This window comes from Notamacropus eugenii, chromosome 7 (genome assembly GCF_028372415.1).
Source record: "Notamacropus eugenii isolate mMacEug1 chromosome 7, mMacEug1.pri_v2, whole genome shotgun sequence".
NCBI classification, from domain to species: Eukaryota; Metazoa; Chordata; class Mammalia; order Diprotodontia; family Macropodidae; genus Notamacropus; species Notamacropus eugenii.
The window spans coordinates 28,005,132-28,027,827 of NC_092878.1; the positions used below are offsets into that span (position 1 = coordinate 28,005,132).

The 22,696-nt window shown below is 42.4% G+C and overlaps 1 protein-coding gene across 4 annotated transcripts in view; it reads left to right on the forward strand.

Moving 5' to 3' along the window:
• The window catches only part of MAPKBP1 (mitogen-activated protein kinase binding protein 1), an 83,808-nt gene that overhangs the window by 21,671 nt on the left and 39,441 nt on the right, over positions 1–22,696 (forward strand). For all 4 annotated transcript variants that reach the window (XM_072623215.1, XM_072623214.1, XM_072623213.1 and 1 more), the window contains exon 3: positions 11,228–11,319. In XM_072623215.1, coding sequence (XP_072479316.1) covers positions 11,228–11,319 — 92 coding nt within the window. The remainder of the gene's footprint in view (positions 1–11,227; positions 11,320–22,696) is intronic.

Genomic DNA, 22,696 nt, shown 5'->3' on the forward strand with positions numbered 1-22,696 from the left:
CAGACACCGTTGCTCTCTGTGCCCTGAATGTTCTTTGTCCGTACGTTCTTACCTTTTTGCCTTTACTTCATCCTATTTCTTCATCTTGGAACCCCCTCCTGCTTTATTTACCTGTGAGTCTTAACTATCCTTAAAGGCCTGGCCCCAAATCTACCTTCTCCTTCAAGCTTTCCATCATCAGACGTGAGTGAGAAAGTCTTCACTTCAAAGAACTCCTAGGGCACTTTAGACATTTGTTTAAAAAAAATTTATTGATAATTTTTTTTTATATCACAGGCATTTCTTAATATCGACCCTTCCCAGCAAAATCCTCCCTTTTTACAAAGCAAAACACACACATACAAACACATTCACAGCATATGTAGCAATTCTGTGTGTAGTTCCCAGCCTTTCTACTAGAAGGAGAGAAGATCTATTTCATCAGCTGCTCTTTGGCACCAGTAATGTTTATTTCCTTTCATTCTGGTCCAGCTGTCTTCGTGTTTATTTTTATTGACATTATTGTAGTCAGTGCATGTATTTTTCTAGCTCTGCTTTCTTCACCCTGTGTTCAGTGTATCCAAGTCTAATCATGTTCCTCCGGATTCTTCATATTTGTTCTTTGTTATGGTACAATAATATTCAATTACATTCATATACCAGGGTTTGTTTAGACATTCCGCAGTAAGTGGTTACCCACTTTGTTTCTAGGTTTTCCTGTCACAAAAGGTGCTACTATGAACCCTGGATATGCACGGTGCCTTTCTTTGTGTCTTTGAGCTCCTGTCCCGGGTAGTTGGCAGCTTCGTGCCTCTCTGCTGGTTCCTCTCACATATTACTTTGATTATGGTTATTTACGTGCCTTATCTCTCCTACTCCATGAGAAGTTCCTTGAGGGCAGATGCCATATTTCAGATTCATCTTTTTATCTCTGCGTCACAGTGCCTTGTACACATTTGGCAGGTGTTCAGTAAATATTTGAATGAATGTCCCTTTTTTACCTCTAGCTGCCGGTTTTTCCCCTCATTCCACTTCAGCTAGGGCCTATACAACCTTTATATTTTTAATGCATATTTCACATTATTCTTTCTGTATACATCGGGAGTTTGGACTGTTTTGAAAATTTTTTGTTACATCATTAGGGAATGAAAGGATTTTTGTCATTTCCCCCACTTAACGACACACCACTAGGACCTGTAGAGACTATGGTCCAGTTTATATTGTGTGAGCGATGTTGGCCTCATTGTCTTAGGCTTATCGTAATTCTTCTGTCTGGCAACTGCATTGCAAAAGGAAAGATGACACCCATTTCGGTGTGAGTGTAGACTTTCCCCCATCACAGCATAGTACACCTGCAAAAGCACAGACTCTACACACTTTGTGGTTCTCCATGACACTGAGGTCAGCCCGAGATAGATAAGGAAGATCATTATTGGGCATAAAGTGGCTCATTTCTCAGTTTTGAGTCTCTGCCTTTACGGTGAATACTGTTGCTAGAATATATTAAAAAAACAACAACAGCAAAACACTTGGTTGCCTGCAGCTCCTATTCTCCCTGGCCTTTGATACTATTAATTACATTTGCTCCTTAGGCTGATTTCTTCTTTTGGTAGGAGCTGCATTTCAGAGACTAAAAAGGAAAGTATTTGTGCATGAAATTTCATTCAGACATCAGCCTTTAGGCCCTGACTTAGGTTAACTAACTTTCTTCATATATTTCTAGTTATGCCCTCCCCTGGGTTCAGTTCTCCTCACCTCTAAAACTGCTCTTGTAACTAACTCATTCAGTAATTATTTATTAAGTGCCTGTTATGTACCAGGCACTGCGGTAGGTGCTTGGCTATAAAGACAGGAATGAAACAAGCCTGGCTCCTGAGGAGCTTACATTCCACTGGGGGTGAGGAGAGGAGGGAGGATAACGTACACAGAAAAGTAAGTCTAGAATATATACAAAGTAGATACAGATGTTTGGGGGATGAGCATGAGCTGCTGAGGGCATCCACAATAGGCCCCTGTAGAGGATGGCATATCATGTGATCTTTGAAGGAAGCGAATGGTTCTATGAAGTGAATGGAACATATGTCCTAGGCACTGGGCTGCACCCTTAGCAGAAGTGCAGAGTTGTGCAAGGAGCTTTGTGTTCACTCGGGCTCTTTGGGTTCTTGTGCTTCATCCTCCATCATGTCTGAGAGGAGCCAAGCCACTACTGGGCTCTGTGCTCCCTGGTACCGTGAGGCCTCATCTTAACCCTAGCCAAACAGAAAGGTATCCTCTCTCTCCTTCCACTCCCTTTCCACCTCTACATTTGAGAACTGTAATCATCAAATCAACGGTACCATTGTCTCTAGAACGGGAGTGTCAGTGCATTGCCCTATTGTTCCACTTACCAAACTCCTTTCCCTGGCCAATTTGCTCTCCCTCATTAGAATGTAAACTCTTTGAGAACAAAGCCAGTCTTTGCTTTGGTATTTGTTTCTCCTACACTTAGCCAAGTGCTTGGCACTTAGTAGGCACTTAATTAATGCTTTTTATTTATTTATTCATTCATTCATTTATGGGCAACAATAAGTAGGTCATGGATCATAGATTGCATGGAGGAGTAAGCTTAGAATGGTTAGATTGGAACTAGACTGTGGAAGGCTTTAAATTTTAAGCAGAGGAGTCTATATTTTATCCTCTAGGCATGTGAAGTCACTGAAGTAGGGATGAAACATGGATTGGTGCTGTAGGAGTGAGTTCAACAGTTGTTGGATTGGATTGTATTGGATTGGAAAGCGGAAAGAATGGATGCAGGGAGATCATAGAGGGCTGTTGCAGTATTTCAGGAAAGTGGTGGTGAGGGGTTATGGACTAGCATAGTTGTGGTGGGAGTGGAGAAGAGAAATACCGAAGAGATGAAATGACAAGACTAGGAAACTGATTGAGAGTGAAGAGTCAGGGATGATTCCTAAATTGCAAACCTGGGTGAGTGGAAGAATGTTGGTGCTCTGGGCAGCTGGTTGGCTCAGTAGATTAGAGCACTGAACCTGGAGTCAGGAAGACCTGAGTTGAAATCAGGCCTAAACACTTACTAGCTGTGTAAGCCTTGGCAAGTCACTTAACCTCTCACAGTCTCAGTTTCCTGAGAATAATAATAGGACCTACCTCCAAGGGTTGTTTTGAGGATCAAATTTGTAAAGTCTTAGTTCATAGTGGCTAATAAATGCCTGTTCTCTCCTTTACCTCCCCTCCCTTGACAGAAATAGGCAAGTTAGGAGGAAGTGTATTAGGGAGAAAGCTTGATTGAGTTCTGAGTGGGACATGTGGAATTGGGGTTGCTTCTAATGAGATATCCAGCAGATAGTTGGAGATTCAAGACTGGGGATCAAGAGAGAGATGAAGACTGGATGTATTAGGTTTGGGAATCATCTGCATGAAGATGATAGTTGAAGAGATGGGAACTAATTATATCATCCTGAAAGAATGACCCATCGTCCTGAGAACGTAGGACAAAGCCCTTGGTGAATACCCACAGGAAAGGGGTATGATTTGCATGATGAGATGGAAAAGGGCAAAGACTTGGTCTAATAGCTAGGAAGAAAAAAACTAGCCTGATCAGTGTAATGAAAACCAAGGGAGGAGAGAATATCTTGGGGTGGTCAGTAGTATCAGTGCTGTAGAGAGGTTAAGAAGGGTGAGGACTAGGGAGCCAAGATGGTGGAGTGATGGGTAATTGTTATCTCCCTCCCCTTGTTGACCTTGATGAGCCCAGAGAACATCTACCCGGGGAAAAACCCTGGAGCAGTGGGAGCAGCAGAAGGGATGAACAGACTCTCAGCCCGGGAGGCTAGAATGATGTAGAAAAATCGCTAAGGAGGATTCCTCTGGCTGTAGCTGAAGGGGACCAGTGCAGGATCAGAGCTGACCTCAACAAACTGGGAGAAGATCCTGAACCCCAAGGGGGTGAAGCCAGCAACTGCCAACACCAGAACTCCAATCATGCCTCAGCACCCCAGGGGAATCAGGAAGACACTAGGCCAGATAGCTGAGCTTTCCTATACTCTAGTTCAGCAGAGGAGCCTCCAGCATCCAGACTACCGCTTCCCCACACTTAATGAGTTAGCTCCAGGGTAACTACGGGGAAACCCAAAAAGACCTAACCAGCCTCTGCTTTCAAACACCAGCCAGCTCAGCACCAGTAAACTGCAGCATTTAATCTCTAGCTGAAAGAACCAGAGGCCACAACACACACAGCCTCAAGTTTTAGGCACAAGAACTGTGGAACAGAGCTCTCTGTGCCGCAGATACAGAGATCTACCTTAAAAGCCAGGGAAAGGGTTATTATCATGAGTAAGAAGCAAAGCAGAAAAGAAGAGACCATAGAATCTTTCTATGGGGACAAGGACCAAAACACAAATACCAAAGAGGTCAGCATTGAGACTGTGCTCCCATCTGAAACTTTAGAAGGGAATATGAACTGGTTGGAAGCACAAAGAGCACTCCTGGAAGAGCTCTGAAAGGATTTTAAAACCCAGATTAGAGAAATAGAAGAAAAACTGGCCAGTGATTTTAAAAATATGAAAAAAGAATTCACTGAAGAGAACAACTCCTTAAAAAGGAAACTTGGACAAATGGAAAAGGAAGTACAAAACCCAACTGGTGAAAATAACTCCTTAAAAAGAACAATTGGACAGATGGAAAAGGAGATGCAAAAGTTAACTGAAGAAAACAATTTGATAAAAAATAGAATTGGGCAAGTAGAAGCTAAGGAATCGTGAGACATTAAGAATCAAACAGAATCTAAAGGATGAAAATATAGTAGAAAATTTAAAATATCTAATTGGAAAAACAACTGACCTGGAAAATAGATCCAGAAGAGAAAAATCTAAGGATTATTGGTCTACCAGAAAGCTATGATGAAAAAAAGAGCCTGGACAATATCATCCAAGAAATCATCAAGGAAAGCTACCCAGAAGTGCTAGACCCAGGGGGCAAAATAGTCAGCAAGAGAATCCACCATTCACCTCCTGAAAGGGACCCCACACTAAAAACACCAAGGAGCATCATTGCCAAATTCCAAAACTGTCAAGTGAAGGAGAAAATACTACAGGCAGCCAGAAAGAAACAATTCAGATATCGAGGAGCTACAGTCAGGATCACACAGGACCTTGCAGCTTCTACATTAAAAGATTGAGGGAATTGGAATCTGATATTCTGTAAGGCAAAGGAGCTGGGACTACAACCAAGAATTAATTACCCAGCAAAGTTGAGCATAATATTTCAGGCAAGGAGACAGACATTCAGTGAAATAAGGGATTTCCAGACCTTCCTGATGAAAAGGCCAGAACTCAATAGAAAATTTGATCTTCAAATGCAGGTCTCAAGAGAGTCATACAAAGGTAAATGGGGGAAAAAAAGACTTGTTACACAATATGGGCAAACTGTTTACATCCCTGTAAGGGAAGATGATACTTGTTAATCTTGAGAATTGTATGTTTATTATGAAATATAAAAGGGATATGCATAGATAGAGGAAGTGGGTATAAATTAAATGATGTGATGACAACAAATGTGATTTAAGGGTGTGAAGGGATTGTAATGGGAGATGTGAAAAGGAGGAGGCCAGAAAAAAAATAAATTCCATCACAGGAAGAGGCACAAAAAGACGCAAAGAGAGATGCAAATCAGAACAACTCTGAGATACCACATCACACCTCTCAGACTGGCTAACGTGACAAAACAGGAAGATGATAAATGTTGGAGAAGATGTGGGAGATTTGGAACACTAATTCATTGTTGGTGGAGCTGTGAGCTGATGCAACCATTCTGGAGAGCAATTTGGAACTATGCCCAAAGGGCTACAAAAATGTGCATACTCTTTGACGCAGCAATACTGCTTCTGGGACTATATCCCCAAGAGATCATAAAAATGGGAAAGGGTCCCACATGTACAAAAATATTAATAGCATCACTCTTTGTGGTGGCCAAAAACTGGAAATCAAGGAGTTGCCCATCAATTGGGGAATGACTGAATAAATTGTAGTATATGAATGTAATGGAATACTATTATGCTATAAGAAATGATGAACAGGAAGACTTCAGAGAGGCCTGGAAAGACTTATATGATCTGATGCTGAGTGAAAGGGGCAGAACCAGGAGAACTTTATACACAGAAACAACCACAGTGTGTGAGGTTTTTTCTGGTAGACTTAGCCCTTCACAGCAATGCAAGGACTTAAAAAATTCCCAATGGTCTCTTAAGGCAAAATGCCTTCCACATCCAGAGAAAGAACTATGGAATTCGATCACAGAATGTATCAGATCATTTTCTTTTAAATTATGTTTTGGTTTCTTTTATGATTTCTCCCATTCATTTTAATTCTTCTATGCAACATGACTAAGGTGAAAATGTATTTAATAGGAATGTATGTGTAGAACCTATATAAAATTGTATGCTATCTCAGGGAGGGAAGGGGAGGGAGGGAAGGAGGGGAAAATCTAAGTTATATGGAAGTGATTGTAGAACCCTGAAAACAAAATAATAGTAATAAAAAAAAGAAGGATGAAGACTGAGAAAAGGTCATTGGTGACTTTGAATGGGTTTGAGGAGGAGGGGAGCAGTACAGAATCCAGAGTGCAAGGTGAAAGCTGCAGGAGACAGCATGGAGTCAGAGACGCACATCTAGAGCAATGTTGGCTAGGAGTACCAACCACCTCTTCCTCCTAGAATGGAGCAAAGAAGGAGGGAACCGAATGGTGTTGAGACTTTTTGAATTGTAGAATCAAGAAGGAGAGGGAACTTATGACCCAGAGCCTCAGTGAAATTTGTGGCAAGCTGTTCTGTTGAAAGGAAGGGTAGCAGCTGCGGTAGCTTCATTTGGAATAGTTGCTTTGAGGAATTGGGATAGTCAGTCAGCAAAGAGTAAACAAAGGTATTATAGTGCTTTGGTAAAGGCACAGTTGAAACTGCTTAACATTCATTCATTAGTGGATCCAGTCATTGAGATTGTATGACTTACTCCATCAGTGCTCAGCAGCCCTAGAACCAGAGAACTCAGATGAGGGGGATTAATACAGGGCTGAATTTGGGAAAGGGATTATGACAGAAAGGGGGCAGGCGTTCCAGGGTATCTGTTGGCATAGGCTCTTAAGCAGGTTCCTTCTTGTACTTGGAGCAACATTCCCTGCAACATTATATGACTGATTTTGTGCTTCTGTTACTTTGTGTATACTCAGTTAAAAGCAAAAGTACAAGTCATAAATTTACTAATTGTTCTCTCCACTCCCATTGCTGGCTCCGTGAATTCTAATAGAGTAGCTTGAAGAAACAGAAATAAGGGAAAGATAGGGAAGTATGAATTAGTGAGCCACTGCCTTTCTACTCACAGCCAGTTTGGGTTTCTTTGTAGTCCTTAACACAGTAATGGACAGAACCTGGGCCCCTTGGCTCAAAGCTGAGTCCTAAAAAGCCCATTTCATCCAACTATGGTGCCCCAGGTCTCTGTTTTCCACTCATAGAATCTTACAGAGCAGAAAAAAATTGGGGGATGGGAGTGGGGCCCAATGTTTGCTGCCTTTCTGAGGTTAGGACCTGTTTAAGTCCTGTCACAAAGGAAGTGTACTACTCAGTTGCTTGAGTGCTGTGGAAAGCAAAGTGACTTTCAGGACTTTCTCTTTTGGTATCTTGCTGAAGTGTTTCTTTACCTACCTTTCTTTGCTGGCCTTGATGGTCTCATGGGGTGCCCTGTTAGGAAGAGTAGGAGTGAGGAAATGCTGGTACTGTACTTTGGAGAAGCTGTGGTTTCATGTGGACTCAAGACCTTCTTATAGATAAACTATCAGCCTCCAGTGTAGAAGAACTGTACTTCTGCAGAGGGTGCAGATAGGGGCTACTGAAGTCTGGGCCCTGAGGCCCTTTAGAGCCTTTGGCTCAAGTGGTTGGGATTGAGCAGGAACCTCAGCACATCAGCTGCTCTGAAAGTGGAGTCTAACCCAAACCTCCCTGCAAACAGGAAGCTGGCTTGAATTAAGAACATAAAATAAAAAGCAGCTGATGCTTCTGAATTTGGTTTCCCTGCCTTCCCCCCTCCGTACCGCCAAGGGAAATAACTCTACTTTCCTTTCCCCTCATAAAGGCCAGCCAGAAATCCAGAGAAACAAAAAAACAAACTCTACAAACCCTTTGAAAATGAACCAGGCTCCTGCCTACCAAGGCTTTCCCAGCTAGAAGTATGGTCCACTATCTCCGAGCTATGGGAAGGAAAATGACTAAGTCTGTAGGGCATTCAAAGATTAAGTCTGCCACTCCCTTCTGCTTTTTGGAAGAGGTTGTTCTTTAGGCCTGAATAATCTCAGGGTCCTTTTTTTCCTTTGTAAGACCTGGAAGAAGTGTGGATTTGGAGTGCTAGCCAGCAAGTCCAAAACAGTTATACAGTTATTTCCAGATTGAAACACATCAAAAAACTTGTCAGAGGGTAGGATGCGTCAGAACCAACACGATGCCTTTCCTTAGTCCAGTCTCATAAAAACGCTCAACTGTCTCCAGAGGGTTGCAGTTAAGGAGCCTTGTTCAGTTGTGTCCAACTCTTCATGACCTCCTTTGGGGTTTTCTTGGCAAAGATACTGGAGTGATATGTCATTTCCTTCTCCAGCTCATTTTACAGATAAGGAAACTGAGGCAGAAAGGGTTAAGGGATTGCCCAGGGTCACCCAGCTAGTAAGTGTGTGAGGCCAGACTTAACTCATGTAGATGAGTCTTCCTGACTCCAGGCTGAGCACTCCATCCACTGTACCAACTACCTGGGATGGACTAATTTAGATTGAATTCAAGAGATATTGTCAAAACCAGGGGTGGGGAACTTGCAACCTCAAGACCACATGTGGCCCTCTAGGTCCTCAAATGTGGCCCTTTGACTTCACAGCATAAATCACCTTAATAAAAGGAGTTGTTCTGTAAAATTTGGATTCAGTCAAAAGGCCACACCCAAGTACCTAGAAGGCCACAAGTTCCCCATTCCTGGTCAAAACAATAGGTCCCAGTTCTTTCTGGTAATTCCCAGAAATGGTTATTTTTAGTTATTATTATCATTATTCAAATTTATACTACATATATTTCCACTGGAAATATGAAACGTATATTTTATATAATTCTGACTTCAAATTTGAATTGAATACATCTGACCACTTCAGGGGGATTCGTTATTACACTAATTGGGGCCTAATTCTGTCTCTTCCCTATAACAGAAGGCTGGTGTAGTAGGAAATCTCAAGTGTGGCTTTCTGTGGGGTTGTTCTGGGCTTAGTGCCTGAGGGAAGAGTTTGGCATGCTTCCAGAGTGGGGAGGTTAGGCAGGGGTCAGCCTGTGGGCCAAACCAGCCTTGCCCAGCAAGCTCAGAATGGTTTGTACACTGGTGAATAAAGTTTTACTGTATTTTAAAATGTAAAACCGTTCTTAACAGGCAGGCTTACAAAACACAGGGCTTGTGGTTTGCTAATCCTTAGGGTAGAGGAGTAGAATCACAGCATTAGGTGAATTTCCTCATTGATTTACTTGTGTATTTTGAGCTGTCTGAGCAATACCTTATTTGAGAGAGGGTTTGAAATAAGGCTTGGATTAGGTTCAATTTTGGGGTGGGGGGGAACTACCAAGAATGGTTTGGAAAAAGCCAAGGTTGGTTTATCCCACTCATGGAGGTCAGTTCCTTATTTAGTCCATATAATGGCTAGTGTCTCTAAACCTGCCAGACTGGCACTGAAGTCTTCTGCCTAAATCCCAAAGTGTCTCTCAGTACCTGCCAGATGGGTATTAGAGTCCCCTACTTAAAGCACTCATTGCCAAAAGACATAAATTGGCTAGTATTCTGGCATACAATCTGTGGAAACTCAAAAGCTCCTCCAAGGACTTCTTTACTGTGTGATTTTGGACTGAAACTGTTCTAGGGGATTTATTCTGGTATTATATGATTAATACAGAGAGTGTGTTCCCAATACACATTATCTCTATTATGAAACTCAAATCAGTACTATTTGAATTTCTAGATCAGGGCAAATCATGGAGGGAAGAAACATCCTGGATGTCCTGATGCTCTCTGAGATTCTCTGGGGCTTGGGAATAAGCCCTGTGGCCATAAGACCCAGCTTAGCTTTCCCTTGCCTTTGTGGTTCAGACCTACACCCTTGACTGAGGAGGTTTTATAGTGTGATGCATCTTATTCTATCTGCACTTGCGTTCTAAAATCCCACCAGTCGGCTGAACACACCTCTCTGTCGCATGGTTGAGTGAGCCGGAGAGCATTACTGAGTAGAGCCACAGATGGACATCTGGATAGAGCTAGAGTAAGATGGCGGGGGAAAGGTACCTTATGGAGGAGGGGTGAGGCATTGACTATGTGATTGTGTGGCAGGAAGCTAAGAGCCCAGTTCTTGTGGCTGTAGTTATTGCTGATTTGAGAGGTGACCTGATGATTTCGGTAAAACAACAAGAATAATGGTATTGCTGTGCTTCACCTCTCTTTCTGGGGAGCATAATGAGAGCATCTGGCATATTTTTCCCCCTGCTGTCTTCTTGAGAGAAACAGGAATGTAGTACTTAATAATAATAATTAGTGATAACTGAGCACTAGTGCCTAACTAAACACACTATTGGGTAGGCTTTGTTTCTGCCTCCTGGGTTAGTACTGTGTCCTCGACTGCTAGACTTGTGGAGTTTGGAGCCCTCTTGATAAGGGAATGATGGAGCCAAGCGAGAGGGAGGTTTCAGTTTACCAAATCCAGATAGCCTTCTAGTTCTTGGGCATTCTTTTCCTTGGGTTAGAGGAGACTGAGACACAGAGAGAGAAAGGCTTACCTCCTAGTAGGATAGGCATCCAGTTTGTCATTTTGTCCTGTAGAAACTAACCCTGGGTCAGGCTACCCACTTGTCCTTCCACAGCTGTGAATTGTGAATTAAATCTAACTTGTATACTCTTGCTAGGGTGAGTTGGCAGACTTAAGCTCTCTTAAAGGTAAGGTAAGTAAGCATTGCCTAGAAGTTCATTCCTGTGTGATCAAGAACCCCAGCAGAACATCTGATCAGGCTTTTTTTCTACAGAAAACTAGAGAGTCCACTGATTTGTAGACCCCCAGAAGAGACCAGTCATAGTTGCTGGCTAGGTTTGAAATGAACAAGCTCTGCAGTGTGGCCAAGTTCATTTCTAACACACAACTCTCAGGCTCCATGTTTCAATTCTTAGTCAGTTAACATATCTCTTCCTTGTATTTTCATGCTCAGGTAACCTTGGAGAAGGTTCTGGGAATAACGGTGTCTGGAGGCAGAGGACTGGCTTGTGACCCCCGGTCAGGTCTGGTTGCATACCCAGCTGGGTAAGTCTCTGAGAAGGGGATCCAATAGTGGGGGATGAGGAGGATTGGGGGGGAAAGAGTTACCAAGTAGTGGGAGAGGTATATTCAATTTAAGACCTTCATTTGACATTTTTGTAGAATTGATATAAGGGCAGGTACAGATAAAGGTAGGGTAGAAGGGTGGATGTGGGGAAAGGAATGGGTGTCATCTTGTTCATGTTCCATGAAATGTATATTATAAACTATGCAGAGTTTCTAAGTGCATCTTCTAGAACCAAATCCTTGCCACTTGGACAGATATCAGTGGCACAGAAGGAAAGCAAAATGGGCTATGCCTGTTCTTTCCCCTCTTGCTGCTTTTTTCCTCCTTTTAGAAGACCTGTGTATGTAGAACTAGTGCTTCTTCCTTAGCACAGGATCCTCGAGGATTTGTAGGAGTACAGCCACATTGGTACCCAGACACCTTTATTCTTGACTATGCAAGAACCTTGTCTATTATCACTGCCAGCAGAAGAGTGGATACAGGTGAATAGTTGCTCTAATTACTATAGCTGTTCTTTTAAACATATTACCAAAGACATGATTTGCTAGGTTTGCCCAAGCTCTTTGTGTAGCTGTGTCTGCTCTCAAGAGTCATTTCTTTTCTGTACTGTCCATCCATCAGACATTTGAGCAGTAGAAGCCCCAAATTAAAGAGGGCTCATTCTGTGGCAGGGTACTGAAGTCTCTGTCCTGAGTCTGTCCTCCTTTCTCTTGTGTGAGCTGCTGTAGCTGTCTCTGAAGAAAGAGATAAGTGAGTCTCTTCATCTTTCAGAAGCAGTGACAGATGACCTTTGAAGTTGGAGGATTTCCCTCTGGAATACTTCATGAGAATTCCACTCGTGACTTTTTTTATTTGAGAAATCTGGTTCCTTTTTGTCTTTATTATTGCTTGAGATACAAGGTAGGCAGGAAAAGCCATTTTCCTAAGTTCTGTGTCCCTGGAGCATGGAGAATCTGGCTCCACCCTCTTTTACTTGCACTTTTCAAGACCTTATGTTTTGAAAGGATATGTGTGTGCCATTGGGGCCCAGGAGGATTGAAGGCATCATCATCCTTCTATGAGCTGTATAAGGAACCCCAAGGGTACCCTAATGTAGCCCCCCTACATTTGCCTGAAAATGTTCAATGTGAGTCAGCTCTGGGCAGTGTCCTTGGTTTACACCGCCCTATGAAGAAGCTGCTCCTTCTAAATGGTCTCTCACTGTGGGTAGTCCTTAGTAATATTTTAAACTAGATTTGATTTTCAGCCCTCCGAACCATCATTTTTCCTGATCTGTTGTGAGTTATAGAGGGTATCAAACTCTGTCTGCCTGAGGAGGCTGTTTCTTTCTCTCCCTTTTATTTTTCCCCATCTGATGACTCTAACCCCTCCCTCTTACTTCCATTGCATTTATTTCTGTAGAAGCTAGCTCAGGTATCCTAGAAACAAGTAGAGAAACAAAGCATAGTAAATCCTCCCAGAGGCCTAGAAGCAAATATCAAACCAAAACAAAATTTGCTAAAAGGAAATGAAACAGCACAAAGAGTTAGAGATTGGAGGAAAGGGATATAAAGCAGTCAGAAGTAGGTTTAGGCTCATTGTTAGGCTACTTTATATGGCCATTATCTCATTTAAAAAAAAATTGTTTGGAGACTCAGTTGCATTGGTTTTGGCACTCCTTCAGTATTTCCTTACTGCTTTAACTTTTCTGTAGCAAACTTACTCCCTTATTGTCATACTCTGTGCCCTCCTTGTTCATGGAGACAAGGATAGTGACCATATTTCTTCTCTGAGTTCAGCTCAACAAGTTGGATGTCTACAATCTTCTTAGGCCCAAATCAGTTTTCCCTTTTCCTGACTGACTGGATTCAGAGAATTCAGAAGCTTTGGAATTTAGTATTAGGTTTTTGGAATTAATCTTGTTCCTCGCACTTGATACTGCTGGTTAGCTGGAGGCTTTTAGGAATGAACTTACTCCCAGAAAAAGCTGTTTCTGAATGGATTGGGAGAGGTCCCAGGAAAGAAGAAATCATGAGCCAGCACGCAGCAGACTTCCCAATTTTGTATATGGCAGGACTTTGGAAGTTTTCATGTATCTGTAATAGTTCAGCACTTCCAAGTCTGAACTGAGCTATATTATACCTCTGAGAATGCTAACACCATAACTGAGGGCTCTCACATCATTGGAGATCAGGGTCTGAGGCTCACTATGTGAGGTATGAATTCAGAGAATCTTCTCCTTTTTTGGTATTTGGGTCCTTTTTGATCTGTAGAACACAAAGAAGTAAATATTTTTCTCCTTTTTGTGAGGTATTATTAGAATAGTGCATAACTGGGTGTCAGGGCTTAAGGAGTTTTGTGTCCTGTTTAAAGTTGCCATGTCATTGTAGTTAGGGGAATCATAAATCTTGGAGTGGAATCGCCTTCCTTCCTGGCTTCTTGAAGGCTGGATACTTGCAGCAAGTATCTCTTATTATTGATTCCCCCAAGTGTTGGACTGATGAAAGGCTGCCGTTTCCTGTTCCTGTCCCCAGTGCCTACACTGGCTTATAGAGGTCCATATGGCAGGAGCAAAGATTAGAAATGGATGAACTCCAGTGTTAGACTCAAAGGGCAAAGGATAGAAGAAATTTGTGGGGGATGGGAGTGGGATGTCCAAGAATTCCAATCTTGGGTCTTAAGGGGGGAGGAAAAAATGCATTTGAATTACTCACCTGTGAAGAGCTGGTGTTACCCCAGAAGAACGGAAGCTTCTTGAGGGCTCAGTGTTCAACTTTCTTTTTGTTTTCTTTGTCTTCTTTACTTCTCTTCCTTTAAAAAAATTCTGTCCCTAACATTGTCTAAAATGAATATTTCCATATATACAGTAGAACAGAAAGAAAATTGTGCACAAAATGCCAATTTCTTTACATACAACTTGCTTTTTTGGTTAAGTATATAAGAAGTTAAATTGTATATTTCAGATCTGTCTTGCTTGTTTGTTATTTATGTTCTGTTCATTTCAAAAACGTTTGTGACCCTCTTTTTTCTTTTTGGCAAGCCCTCTCCCCATACAGCCCTTCCCCTCCTTGCTTTGAGAAAAAAGGAGAACAAACCTTTGTAACAAATGTGCATAGTCAAGCAAAACAGATGTTTCTGTTGGCTCTGTCTGAAAATGTGTGTTTCAGTCTTCACCTTGCATCCATTGCCCCCTCTGTCAGGAGGCAGCAAGCATGCTTCATTACTGGGACTGTGAAACCAAGCAGAGCTTTTTGAATGTGGTAGCCCTCGGGCTGAGCTTTGAAGGAAAGAAGGGGCATTTCAGGTATGGGGGGATAGCCCGTGCAAAGATGGAATATTGTATGCAGGGAATATGTAGGCCAGTAGTAAGTGTAGAGCATAGAGTGTATAAGGGAGAGTAATGAGTAACACATCTGGAAAGGTAGGCTGGATATGCCTATCAACATACCATAAGACATGTTGAAAGAGATGGATTCAAGGGGCAACTCAGTGGATAGAGCACTGGCCCTGTAGTCAGGAGGACCTGAGTTCCCATCCAGACTCAGATACTTACTAGCAATGTGACCCTGGGCAAGTCACCTTACTCCACTTGCCTCAAACAACAACAAAAAAAGATAGATTGCGAGAAACAACTGTGATCAATGTAGTGACTAATCGTGACCTTGGAAGACTGATGAGGCATGCTTAGTACTTCCCAGCAAGAGCTGCCAGCCTAGGAGTGTGGAAGGAAACGTGCATTTTTCAGACACAGCCAATGGGTGAATTTGTTTTGTTTGACTAAACTTATTTGTTACAGGAAAGGTCTTTTTTGGGGGGAGGGGATTGAGAATGAGGAGAAGTAGTAAAAGAGTGATGGTGATGCAAAATAAAAAGAAAGGATAAAAGGAGTCAGATCTGTTCTCGTGAAAGGAAAAAAGAATTAGTTTAGTGACGAATTCTTGGTCTAGTGGTTTTCAGGAGTCATAAAGCATCCATTATATGCTGGGCTATCAGGGAACACTTCTGTGATCTGTGATCTCATCAGTATGGCCATCTGTACTGCCAACACAACTTGTACCTGCAGTGGGTGATTGATGAATCACTCATGGCCAACCTAATGGTGAGCCTCACCAAACTGGCCAGGCTAAACATGAGCTAAAAGGAAAAGTTCTTGCCACTAGCCCAGGCTCAAATCCTTTCCAGTATGCCAGCCCTACCAAAGCATTTTCTTCATTAATAGTACTATCAAAAACCAAGAATCACCTGCATGCTTTAGAAAAAGGATAAAACTGAAGTAGGGGTTTAATGAAGGCATGCTAGGGAAAATGCAGAAATACATAAGGGATCGATACAACATGGTATCTCTCCTCAACAAGTTTCTAGTCCTAAACCTAAATTTAGGTTAATAAATAGACATAAATCAAGATTTAGAGTTGGAAAGGGACCTTAGAGGTCATTTAGTCCAACTCCTACATTTTACATATGAGGAAAGTGTGGTCCAGACTGGGGTAAGGATTTGTCCACAGTCATAGGTGGACATGAACATTTGTCACAGTTCATAGGTAATGAAAGGAATGCAGTTTTGGGATTTAAACCCAGGCACTCTGACTCCAATTCCAGTGTGTTTCCATGGCACTATAGTAATCTGAGAGATTATGTTAGCCCAGAGGTTGAAGAGGTTTATGCCTACTGGTTGTTGTAAGGACCACATGAGGTCATATTTTAAAGCTCATCACAGGACCTGACTCATAGTAGATGCCTAATAAATGCTTGTTTCTGGCTTTCCTTCTACCTAACATTGACGTCATCTGCTGAACCTTTGTTTCGTGGCTATGACCTGGTTAAGTCCCAGGTACTCAGGAGAGCACCAGAGGCAGCACTTAGAGGCAGCCAGTTGTCAAGGTGGATCTAGCTCTGCCCTTGGACTCAGGAAGACCCTGAACTTAAGTTTCTTCATGTTAGATATAACATAAGATGAAGGCATCTAAAGCCCCTTTCAGCTTTAAAACTATGATCCTGTGAAGAATGAGGCTCTTCAGCTCTAGCCTACTGAAGACTTTGAATAGAACTGATCCTAGGACAAGTCCTTAGTGCTCCTCCCCCCTGCCCCATGTCCTACATCTGCCCCTCTCCCCTCCCCCTCCAATTTACCCAATTTCTTTTAAATCACTTTCTTTGAATTGGCTCAGCCTCAGAGGAAGAAACAGCTGAAACTAGGACTTGACTCTTAAAGTTCCTGATTACCTACACTTGGAGTTAAGTTATCGATCTTCCTAGGAATCATTTGATTCTGCTTTCCTGTTGTTGAGAAAAGGTGGAATATCTGGGCATACTAGACATCATGTAATAGCAGGCCTAGGCCCGTCCATTCAGGGAAGCCTGAAGAAAATTTTGGCATTATCTGAGCAGTGGCTTTTACTATCTGGCTTCAGGCCCTGCAACATGATACCTTTAAGAAAGAACTGAGAGCAGAAACGCCAGGAGCCTGATAACCGGCCTTGCAGGAACCAGGGATCTCTTTATATCCTGGGGCTCCTTAAACAAGGACTCGACTTGAAGACTCTGCCCTCACTGTACAGAGAACCTAAGCCAACCTTGCTAGAGGAACAAGGACCCATGTGAGGATGACTCCCCAAGAAGCTTGGCAAGGTCAGATAGATGTCATGGCCTAGGGCCAGAAATGATGCAAACGGGGACCACACCCTCCCTTACTCTAACAGAATGAAGATATCAGTCAAAGGTCATCAAATAAAGTTTATTATTTAGATCATTGCGAAGAAGCACATTAAGCTGCTATCAGTGGATTTCTCTTCCCATAGGATGAAGTGAATGAGATGGTCTAGGTGGGAAAAGTCACCTCTAGGGGAAGAGGTTCTTTGCCATACCATTCCTACATCTTCCTCTCACGTATCTCGCCTTATACAGTCACAGCCCTTGTGTCCTAGATTAAGAATGTTTTGATATGGCCTCATATTTCTTTTTATTGCTGTAAGGTCTGAGGATGAGAGCACACTGTAACTTAAAGACCGATCAGAAGAGTTTATATGACTGTCACTTTTCAGATGCACCCCTTCAGAACACAGTTAAGTATGAGAGAGGGAAGGAAAGCCTTTCTTTTTCCTATCTGGCCCTCTGTTAACCTACCTTCTTTCGGCCCCTCTCCCCCTTTGAGATTTTTAAATATTAACGAATCTGCCCTGTCTTCCTCCTTTGACCACAGTTGGATACCAAAGGGGAGTGGGAAAACCAAGATGGTTATAACACACCAAAGGCATCTTCTCCATGGATAAGAGTGTCTGAATTCCTCCCTAAGGGCCAGGTAATGGCCATGTGGAGGCAGTCAATCTAGATGAGTAGTACGAAAACTAACCACAAACTTTGGGTGAGCCACACAGCAACAGAAAGCCCAGATTTCTAAGTTTTTCTGCCTTGATTTTACATAAAGACAGTTCGAGTTAAATAACCCCTCATCTAAAGCTCTTTGTCTATATTATTAGTCTCTGGATGATAAGAGATGCACGGAGGCCTTTGCTATGGAGATAAGTCTTCCCTGGGGCCCCCTGTGTATGGTCAGTTTAGATATGCAGGAGGCCGAGTAAATACCAACTACTAGGAATTTTTTAACTAAAAAGCCAGCATGCATAATACCTTTTTTTTTACCCAGCCTAGCTTTTAAATCTAAATAAACTTGTAATCTAAATGTTTAATTTAACATTTTTAAAAAATACTGTTAAGTACATAGCTCGGAACCCACAACACATAGAACGGCTACAAGGAAGTAACTCACGGCGAATTCTGCACCCAGAGGCCACGGAACATTGGAGCGAGGGAGATTTCTGTTCCGGAGAGACCTGCAAACCTCTCGCGGGGGGTCCTTCGCGCTGCGGACTGGGCGCCAGGACTGGGAGCTGAGTGCAGCCCTGCTGCGGCCGCTGCACCGAGAGGAAAAGATCCGAGCACGCTTCAGGGACGGGATCTCCAACGGCCACGCGGGTCCCTCCACCCACAGAGGGACCTGCAAACCTCTTGCAAAAGGTCCATCGTGCTGTAGACGTGTAGCCCAGCCCAGACCTGCCGCGACCACGGCACCGAGAGGTACAGATCCGAGCAGGCTTCAGGGACGGGATCTCCAGCGGCCGCACAAGTCCCTCCACCCACAGGTGATGGGGGTCAGTGAGAGAGTCTCTTTGGCGGGTCGAGAGGGGAGTGGGGTGCCCCCATAATTCAGGCCCCCCCCCCGGGAGGTAGAAGCTGAGAGGCGGCTGCAGACAGGGGCTCCCCAAGCAGGCAGGAGCCTGAATCCATTGTGGAAGGTCTGTGCATAAACCCCCTGAGGGAACTGAGCCTGAGAGGCGGCCCTGCCCGGGCCTGACCACCTGAACTTAATCTCACACTGAATAGCAGCCCTGCCCCCGCCAAAAGCCCTAAGGCTGGAAGCAGCATTTGAATCTCAGACCCCAGACGCTGGCTGAGAGGATCAGGAGGCAGGTGGGTGTGAGGAGAATATTCAGAGGTCAAGTCACTGGCTGGGAAAATGCCCAGAAAAGGGAAAAGAAAAAAGACAATAGAAGGTTACTTTCTTGGAGAACAGACATTTCCTCCCTTCCTTTCTGATGAGGAAGAACAATGGTTACCATCAGGCAAAGACACAGAAATCAAGGCTTCTGTGTCCCAGCCCACCCAATGGGCTCAGGCCATGGAAGAGCTCAAAAAGAATTTTGAAAATCAAGTTAGAGAGGTGGAGGAAAAACGGGGAAGAGAAATGAGAGAGATGAAAGAAAAGCATGAAAAGCAAATCAGCTCCCTGCTAAAGGAGACCCAAAAAAATGTTGAAGAAATTAACACCTTGAAAACTAGCCTAACTCAATTGGCAAAAGAGGTTCAAAAAGCCAGTGAGGAGAAGAATGCTTTCAAAAGCAGAATTAGCCAAATGGAAAAGGAAATTCAAAAGCTCACTGAAGAAAATAGTTCTTTCAAAATTAAAATGGCATAGATGGAGGCTAATGACTTTATGAGAAAGCAAGATATCACAGAACAAAGAGAGAAGAATGGAAAAATGGAAGATAATGTGAAATATCTCATTGGAAAAACAACAGACCTGGAAAATAGATCCAGGAGAGACAATTTAAAAATTATGGGACTACCTGAAAGCCATGATCAAAAGAAGAGCCTAGACATCATCTTTCATGAAATTATCAAGGAAAACTGCCCTGAGATTCTAGAACCAGAGGGCAAAATAAATATTCAAGGAATCCACAGAACACCGCCTGAAAGAGATCCAAAAAGAGAAACTCCTAGGAACATTGTGGCCAAATTCCAGAGTTCCCAGGTCAAGGTGAAAATATTGCAAGTAGCTAGAAAGAAACAATTCAAGTATTGTGGAAATACAATCAGGATAACACAAGATCTAGCAGCCTCTACATTAAGGAATCGAAGGGCATGGAATAGGATATTCCAGAAGTCAAAGGAACTAGGACTAAAACCAAGAATCACCTACCCAGCAAAACTGAGTATAATACTTCAGGGGAAAAATTGGTCTTTCAATGAAATAGAGGATTTTCAAATTTTCTTGATGACAAGACCAGAGCTGAAAAGAAAATTTGACTTTCAAACACAAGAATGAAGAGAACCATGAAAAGGTGAACAGCAAAGAGAAGTCATAAGGGACTTACTAAAGCTGAACTGTTTACATTCCTACATGGAAAGACAATATTTGTAACTCTTGAAACATTTCAGTATCTGGGTACTGGGTGGGATTACACACACACACATGCACACATGCACACATACATAGAGACAGAGTGTACAGAGTGAATTGAAGAGGATGGGATCATATCTTAAAAAAAAAAATGAAATCAAGCAGTGAGAGAGAAATATATTGGGAGGAGAAAGGGAGAAATGGAATGGGGCAAATTATCTCTCATAAAAGAGGCAAGCAAAAGACTCATTAGTGGAGGGATAAAGAGGGGAGGTGAGAGAAAAACATGAAGTCTACTCTCATCACATTCCACTAAAGGAAAGAATAAAATGCACACTCATTTTGGTAGGAAAACCTATCTCACAATACAGGAAAGTGGGGGATAAGGGGACAAGCAGGGTGGGGGGGATGATAGAAGGGAGGGCATGGGGAGGAGAGTGCAATTCGAGGTCGACACTCATGGGGAGGGATAGGATTAAAAGAGAATAGAAGTAATGGGGGACAGGATAGGATGGAGGGAAATATAGTTAGTCCTATACAACACAACTATTATGGAAGTCATTTGCAAAACTACACAGATTTGGCCTATATTGAATTGCTTGCTTTCCAAAGGGAAGGGGTGGAGAGGGAGGGAGGTAAAGAAGGTGGAACTCAAAGTGTTAGGATCAACTGTTGAGTAATGTTCTTACCACTAGGAAATAAGAAATACAGGTAAAGGGGTATAGAAAGCTGTCTGGCCCTACAGGACAAAAGAGAAGATGGAGACAAGGGCAGAGAGGGATGATGGAAGAGAGAGCAGATTGGTCATAGGGGCAATTAGAATGCTTGGTGTTTGGGGGGGGGAGGGGATAAAAGGGGAGAAAATTTGTAACCCAAAATTTTGTGAAAATGAATGTTAAAAGTTAAATAAATAAATTTAAAAATACTGTTAAGTACACATGTGTAATTAAGTTTTCATAATCCTGAATTATTACATTAAGTCTTTGGTACAAGTACTATAGAGAAGTCTATAGATCTGCATTCTGTTCTACCACTTCATATCTATATGACTTTGGGCCAGATAGTCTCTCCGGTTTTCCAAACCAGATCATTGCATGCCTCTGTTTTAAAATTTATTTATTTATTTAGTTTTAGTTTACAGCGTTCAGTTCCACAAGCTTTTGAGTTTCAGATTTTCTCTCCTCCCTTCTTCCCTCTCCAAGATGGCGTACAGTCCTATATGGCCTCTACATATACACTTACATCAAACATGTTTTCACATTAGTCGTGTTGCAAAGAACTAGAGCCAATGTAATGAACTTCAGGAAAGAAGAAACAAAACAAAAGAGAGAGAGGAAATGGTACACTTCGATCTGCATTTAGACTATAATTCTTTCTCTGGATGTGGATAGCATTTTCCATCATTAATCTTTTGGAGTTATCTTAGAACCTTGCATTGCTGAGAGGAGCCAAGTCTGTGAAAGTTAGTCATCACACAGTGTGGCTGTAACTGTGTACAATGTTCTCCTGGTTCTGCTCCCCTCACTCAGCACCAGTTCATATAAATCTTTCCAGCTTTTTCTGAAGTCCGCCTGCTCATAATTTCTTACAGCATAATAGTATTCCATTACCTTCGTATACCACAGCTTGTTCAGCCATTCCCCAATTGATGAGCATCTCCTCACTTTCCAATTCTTGCTACCACAAAAAGAGGTGCTATAAATATTTTTGTACATGTGAGTCCTTTTCCCATTTATGTGATCTCTTTGGGTTACAGCCCTAAAAGTGGTGTTGCTGGATCAGTTTTATAGTCCTTTGGGCATAGTTCCAAATTGCTCTCCACAATGGTTGGATCAGTTCACAACTCCATTAACAATGCATTAGTGTTCCAATTTTCCCACATCTTCTCCAGCATTTATAATTTTCCTGTTTTGTCATGTTTGCCAATCTGACAGATGTTAAGTGGTATCTAAGAGTTGTTTTGATTTACATCACTCTACTCAATAATCATTTAGAGCATTTTTTTATATGACTATAGATATCTTTAATTTCTTCCTCTTAAACCTGCAAAATATCTTATTTTATGGCATCATTCAGTTTCATTAGACATCTACTAAGCACCTGCTTTGTATACAGCACCATTCTGGGAAAAATACAAGATTTAGATAGGATGTAATCCGTGCCCTCCTGAAGTACACAACAGCCTACTAAAGGGTTGTGATGTATACAGGTAACTCTAATAGAGAACAGTACATAATCAGTGCATTAGAGATATGTAAGAAAAGGTCTGTGTGAAGTCATACTGAACAAGGGATGACTTTAATACTTGGGGCTTTCAGGAGAGGCCTGTTGAGGAAGAAGCATTTGATGTGGACTTCAAAGACTGGAAAGGAATTTAGTAGGTAAGGAAAGAGATGGATCTCCTAGAAAGAGGGGACAGATGAGCAAAGACATGTGAAGGGAGTCCAGTAGTTCAGCTGGAACTTGGATGACTTGGAAGGAATCAGTGTGGACTAGGGGTAGCTAGGAGGCACCCTAGTGCATAGAGGGCTTCATTTGAAGTCAGGAAGACTTCCTGAGTTCAGATTTGGCTTGAGATACTAGATGTGTGACTTGGGCTAGTTACTTAACTCTGTTTGCCCTCATTTCCTCATCTGTCAGATGAACTATAGAAGAAAATGGCAAACTATTCCAGTATCTCTGCTAAGAAAACCCCAAAT